Genomic DNA, 7,042 nt, shown 5'->3' on the forward strand with positions numbered 1-7,042 from the left:
TGATCAGACAGAGGGAGCTGCACCATCGAGAACAAATTAACTTTGGTTCTTCTCTTGTTGTGAGGCCTTACTAGTTAGCCCCATGGAGCCAACAATGTCTTGTCTCCGCAAGCTTGGCCTTGCGGAATATGGGTTTATGTCCTCGTAGATGTGGTCATGTAGATATGGTGAGATTGTGTTAGTCTCTGGTGCTTTTGTTGGTCTGATATTTTGTGTCTATGGACTACTTCAATGGTACTTTGGTGAAGATTTTGTGGTCCCGCCCCCAAGTACATTCAACACTCACGACTGCTCATCTTTTTGGATGGCGGGTCATGGAGCTTTCGAGAACCTTTGAAGGTAGTCAACTTTGTGCATGTATATGGTTGGTGGTGCCGCTAATACGATCAGATTGCTATGGCTTCGTTGAAATCTCGTGGTATTTCATATTGCGAAGCTTGTTGCCATGGACAATAAGTCTTTGAGAGATTTTGTTGTAATTTTTAGTCATGAGTTACTTTGGAATTTCTTGGGTCTATGATCCAAATATAGCACTGGTAATGGTTGTCGAGCTTTGGATACAGTTATATGTGATTTAAAGAAAAATGGAAGTTACACAATGCAAGTTTTTTTTGAAACGAGGCAAAAAAAAAACCATTTTCATTGATTAAGAAGAAAAGAGTTGTCCGGTTAATTAGAGGAAAACCGGGCAAAAAATAGATTACAAACCCTACAAGGAACACATGCGGACGGCCTAGGCACAAACTCCAAACAATAAACCAAAGCATCGAGGACAAGGCAGCTCTGATTTTGCTAACAGCTTCACATATGATAGTTGCAAGCCTCATACCGTCCTACTCCAGCGTAACGTTCGGAAAGCACCGCCCATTAAAAACCCCGCAGCTTCGACTTCTCTGTCACAACTAGATATCAGTATAGGCACACCCATTGGCGCACTGGACTGTCGACATCAGAAGGACAAGCCGCGACTTGGCTCTGGCCACCATAGTCGTTGCCACACAATGCAAGTTGTATGCAATATGTGTGTAACTTTTTGTCACCATTTGCTTGAAGTTTTCTTTGTTCTTTTTTTTTACTTTAGGGTAATACAAATGCCCTTAATTCAACATGTGTGTAACTTTTTTCGAGTTCCGACAAATGCGCTTGATTCACTCTATCTCAAGATAACATCTCAGAACTCAAAACGCATGTCCAACCTAACAGGAGTCATACACCCGACCTCCTTGTTCAAATTCTTTTACATGGGAGAAAACAATTGGGTGGAGAGGTGAGATCTAAGCCACCTGATCACTTGACATACTCAAGGACAGCGTAGAAAGGGTCGAGGTAGAGGGCCCGGAAGCCGGCGAAGCCAGCGGTGAGGCCGAGCTGCCGGAACTCCTCCTCGGACCGCTCCCTCCCCTGGGTCCGGTAGGTGGTCATGACGAAGATGTCGTTCTCCAGCAGCGCCCTCGTCCTCATGCTGGCGTCCGTCGTCTCCGGCACCACCGGCTCGCACGCGATCATCTTCCCGCCCTCCGGCAGCGCCTCGTGGCACTTCTTGAGGATCGCCGTGCACTCGTCGTTGGTCCACGTCGTGAGAACCCACTGGAGGAAGGAAAACAAGATGCGAATTGGATCAAATCTTGTTTGATTTCGGCAATATGTGACCGGGGTGTCTGAGTTTCAGGGAATTCACAGCGTGATAAACACACACCTTCATGAAGATGGCGTCGCCGGAGGGGATGGACTTGAACATGTCTCCACCCACATGCTTCACTCCTGCATTTTCAATTTGCAGGTGTCACCACTGTTATCAAGAAATATGCGTGTGAATTTAATATACTGCGAATTTAGATACTCCCTCCGTCCGGAAATACTTGTCAGAGAAATGCATAAAAATAGATGTATCTAGAACTAAAATACGTCTAGATACATCAATTCCTCCTACAAGTATTTCCGGACGGAGGGAGTACTAGATAGTACAGTAGAAAACATGCAAACGTGTCCTGCTACCATTTTAGCAGGTTAGGTAGGGACAAAATGGACTGAAAATCTGGAGATATGGGGTTGCGTCATGTGGTCAGCACAATTACTCTGACCTCTGAACAGGTAGATTTTTCTGTAGCCAAGATGGCAAGCAACACACTGAACTGAAACCTCACTGTCAAACTCATCTACTGTTGATGTTGACACTCTGAACTCTGGACAGGTAAAACTTCTGAACACAAGATAGTAAGGATTGCATAATTTACCACAAGTGCACTACAAATCCAAATCCAACTAACAAAAAAATGCACCAAAAACTGTGCCTACCATTTCATGGTCAGCATGTTAGGTAGGGACAAGAACCGCCCAAAAACCCAGCACGTCTGCTGCCGAAGTCTGAAGAGGTAAAAAATTCTCAAGCCAGCATGGGCATGAGTGCATCATGCATAGTTTACCCTAATAAGTGCGCTCTGAAACCTCATTATCAAACCTGACTAAGCTGCTGCTGATGTCGATGCCGAAAACAACTTCTGTTTCTTTAGATTATCTCCGTGTGTGGTGGTGGTACATCCACGATCTGCCGGTGTACGCTACCACAAACACAGTCTCGTGACTCACGTGTGCCATGTCTGCTCCGGTCGGCTGGTTGGTGGGGACTGGGGAGGCATTCTTGTGATGGATCCGTCGACCGATCGCTCGTGCCATTGTCACCGTCAGTTGTGGTGCTATGTCCGTGCAAGCTGTATGAGGTGGGCAGGGTAGAGGGGAATTGGTGGGGATCGATCGAGGGTCTCACCGGCGATGGGGGGCGCGGCGGCGACGACGTCGGGCAGGTCGAAGTTGACGCCCTCCCGGATGGTGGGCACCCGGCGCATGATCATCTCCAGGCAGGCGCCGGAGCTGCCGCCGACGTCGACCAGCGTGGCCACGCCCTCGAACCCGCCCTCGTACCCGTCCAGCAGCGCCTGCATGAAGGGCTCCGACACGCCGGTCATGGCGCGGAGCATCACCTCGTTGGCCGCCCGGTCCTGCCCGTAGTAGGCGTAGGCGGGGACGCCGGCGTGGGCGCGCGCGAAGGGCTCGGGGCCGGCGGGGTCGAGCACGGCCTCGTGGAGGCGCGGCCACGCCAGCACCAGCGCGTCCTGGTGGTGCTGCAGCACGTAGTCGGCGTACGAGGCGCCGGAGGGGCCGGAGGGCACCAGGGTGCGCCCCACGGCGGTCAGCGCGTACCGGCGCTCCGGGCCGCCGGAGGGGTCGGCGGCGTGCTCGGAGAAGACGCCGCGGGATGCCAGCAGGCGGAGGAGCCGCTCGAGGACGGACGGGTCCGGGTGGCCCGGCGGGAGCAGCTCCGCGGCCGAGAGCGGCGCGTTGGCGCCGCCCGCCCACACCGCGGCCGGCACGCCCAACCGGATGACGGCCGTCAGCGCCATCGGGACGGCGATCATGTTCGCCAGCTCCATCATCGCCAGCCGCGCCTCCGGCGGCGACATCTCCGCGGCGGTGGGGGTGGCGGGCTCGGCTGCCGGCGGTTGTGGCGACGACATTCTCGATGAGGTGGAGTGGTGGGAGTGAGCGAGTCCGGTCCATCCCTGCGGCGCCACATCTATCGGCTATATAGGTGCACGCTGCCGCCTGTACCACAGGATGCTCCCTTCCAGAGAATGACATGTGGGACCAACGTAACAGCGGGGCCGCATGGCAGCGTGGAGAGGGAGAGGAGTACGGTTGGAGAGAGTGCGAGTGGGGGGGATGACCGCGTGGCGGCACGTCACCTCATGTGGCCAACAAATCGGATCCGTTCTCCAATGATTTTTCAAAAAAAAATTGATTTGAGGGGATTCGCCGATAGTATTTCATAGTGGTTGCTTTCGAGATGGCTTCGTTATCTCGTGCGATGATTAGTTCAATCTTGTTTCGATTAACGGTTAGTTTAATAAATTTAGCCTACTATTACTTCTCCGTTTCACCTCATAGAATTTGATAAAGTTTGTGAAGAAATACATTTACATATAGAATGCCATATATATACTACCCCGTCCTGGTTTGTTGGCCCCCTTAGTATTTTGTGACAAATTTTGACCATGGATTTAATTAGCAAAATGTTAATGCATGTCACAAAAAATAGTATCATTAAAACAATATGAAGCCAACGATATAATTTCTTTATCACATGCATTAACATTTTACCAGTTAAATATATGATCAAATTTTGGGGTAAAATACGAAGAAGACCAATAAACCAGGACCTCATTAGATTCACCATAAGATGCAATTTTATATTTTTTTTGTATTGTACATCTAAATAACTTTCTTTATGCACATAATTAAATTTTAACTTAACAAAAAAGATTCTATATACTTGGGAGATATCCGTGGCGGCGCCGACAGTGGAAGGCTCGGCTATATTGACGACTGCAGTGACGGCACTTTCAATGAGGTGGAGAGGTGGCCTGCACTATTAGGAGATCTTCCCGGCACAAGTATATGTTCGTCGCTCAAGACCTCTCACCTCTATAGATGGGCGACTCAAGGGGCTTTGAGAAGCTTTTATTGGTAATCAAGTTCGTGTAGGTGAACGAGTGACATTATCATCACCCCAATCTAATTGCAGTCTCTTCACCAAAGTCTTGGGAGTATTTCATCTTGCAGCGATTGATACCATGGAGCAAAATCTAGAAGAGATATTATTGTAATTCTTACTCGTAAGAGTTATTTCCTCCATAAACAAATATAAGATGTTTAAGGTCACTACTTTAGTGATCTAAAATGTCTTATATGTTTTTTTACATAGGGAATACTTTTTGTCTTTTCGGACGTTAGATCCAAAACAATGTACTCCCTTCTATCCAAACAAAAGTGTCGTGGTTTTAGTTTAAATTTGAACTAAAGCCGAACTGAAGTCACAACACTTTTTTTTTGGATCGGAGGGGGTATTTGTATTGATTATGAGCATGACTAAAATTACATATATTTTTTTAAATGGAAAAAATCAATGAGTTTAATTGGTGATGCGATAGCGCTCGGAAGAGACGTCATGTCCTTTTTTCTTCCAACTAATTCTCCTTTGGCCGGCTATGTGTGAGGGATGAGTGGTGGATGACGACATGGATGATTGAGTGATTGGCACAGAGGTTCTTATCTCCAGATGAAAAGCCATGATTTAGCCTTCATGCGAGATATAGCAGTGTTGATGCATGTGTGTCGTTTCCATTTTTTGTTGAAGGTTTTAACTTGAAATTCTACTTTGGGGTTAGGGTATTAGCGTCATATTTGACTTTAGATTGGATGAGCCAATATCAGCGTGTGAGTTGTGATTTCTGAAGATGTTTTGGAGTCTCGCGTCTTTGTTCGGTCACATGTTGCTCGACAGGTTGATTCTGGTCACATGTTTGGTGGTAGGTTTGTGGCGATGGTCCGCAAGAAATATATGTATAGTTTTATTTAACTCGGGCTATTTTCTTCTGTAATTTGATTTGGTTGGCATCATTGCTTAATATTGGTTAATACTAGATAGTAATATATGGTTATGTTTAGAGGCTATGGTTAGCCTTCTTCAAAATAATAATAATTAAAATCAGCAAGCTGGATGCATGGCCCATTCGGACCTTTCAGTACAAATTGTGAAACATGTGACCGGGGTTCGCTTCTTCATTTTATCTGCCAGTATGATTTCTGGGATTGGGATTCCTGTTACATGCATGCGTGCTGCATCTGGTGAGTGGGGACAGATAGATATAGCTAGCTAGCTAGCTGTTGTTTCTTTCATAGGGAAGGCTATGATCTCGGCCGATTGGCGAGTGGGCAGGCAACATTTGGTTTCGGTGGGGGGAAAGGTATGAGGTTGCTGCTCTTCTTTGAGCCAGCTGACAAAAGAAATGGTGAAGTAGCACGTAGGAAAGCAAGCAGCAGCCATGACACTTGTTATATAACAAGCTGATTTGAGTGCATTTTTCTGGGAGCAAACCTACAGCAGAACTGATGAGCGAATTGCACTACTAGATTGTATATTTTGAACAAGGTTAAAACTTCAAACAGATAAGATGACATCCAGTTTGTTTATTACACAAAGAGAAAACATTCAGTTTATTACACAAACGGCAGTTTGATAATAAAAACTGGAAAATAAACACACCGGAATAAGAAACGATACAATGCAGAGGCTGACTGCATACGGCTGAGTTCTTCTCCAACGGCTCAGACTTGAGTTGATGGGGTATGATAGCAGATGGAATAGGAGACATCATCAGATGCCGTCAGCACCCCGGTTCAGAGGCGCCGCCACGCCACCAGACTCATCAGGCACCCCGGTTCAGAGGCGCCGCCACGCCACCAGACTCATCAGACGGGAAAGACACCAACCTAAAATCATCATCGCACGAACTTTGGATGTAAAGGCGAGGATGGTTGGGACGCAACTTGATAGAAGTCTTCAAGGCAGACTCGGCACATGTCTTCTCATACTCCGTAGCACCTTCGGTCAGAATTATTGCGAAGAAATCTTCAAGCGCTCACAAGTGGTGGAGGCCAGCTGGTCCAGGCACGTTCTGGTTCCACCCTTGTTAGAATATGTATAACTTCTGTACCTATGTACGTATTGTAACACAACCATTATATATCATGAGATAAGCCATCCCTAGAGGGTTGTGCTGGTTCCCAAAACTTATTGTCTTACATGGTATCACGCTAGGTTACGATCGCTTCCGCTTCTAAACCCTAATACCCGCACCGCCGCCGCCTTCACCGCCGCCGCCGCGCCACCGATCGCGCCGCCGCCATGTCGAGCGCCGCCACCACCGGTTCCACTGCTGCGGGCTTCCTCCCGGCCTCTCTTGCGGCTCTGCTCAACCTCCCGCTCGATGCCGTCTCCGTTCCGGCTCCGATCGGGACAAGGAGCATCGGCTCCGTCTTCTCCACGCCGCCGGCGCCCTCGCTCGGGCGTGACCTCGTGGTCCACACCGCGGCGCCGCCGTCCGCTGCGGATTCCGCAGGCGTCGTCCCACCGCTCTTGCCGCGAGCGGATCACACCGCCCCGCTGGCGGGGTTGGCGGCGTCCGCCCCGGCCGCGGGCCTTGCG

General features: G+C 48.8%; 1 protein-coding gene across 1 annotated transcript; it reads right to left on the minus strand.

Annotated features, from left to right (window-relative positions):
* Positions 1-1,114: 1,114 nt before the first annotated feature.
* On the minus strand, positions 1,115-3,557 carry LOC119325051 (caffeic acid 3-O-methyltransferase-like). The gene is made up of 3 exons (XM_037598806.1): positions 2,765-3,557; positions 1,697-1,761; positions 1,115-1,587 (listed from the first exon to the last, which is right to left on the minus strand). Exons 1-3 carry the CDS (start codon positions 3,510-3,512, stop codon positions 1,288-1,290), a joined length of 1,113 nt encoding a protein of 370 aa, XP_037454703.1. The 5' UTR covers positions 3,513-3,557; the 3' UTR covers positions 1,115-1,287.
* Between the last annotated feature and the right edge of the window lie 3,485 nt (positions 3,558-7,042).

This window comes from Triticum dicoccoides, chromosome 6B, assembly GCF_002162155.2.
Source record: "Triticum dicoccoides isolate Atlit2015 ecotype Zavitan chromosome 6B, WEW_v2.0, whole genome shotgun sequence".
NCBI lineage: Eukaryota > Viridiplantae > Streptophyta > Magnoliopsida > Poales > Poaceae > Triticum > Triticum dicoccoides.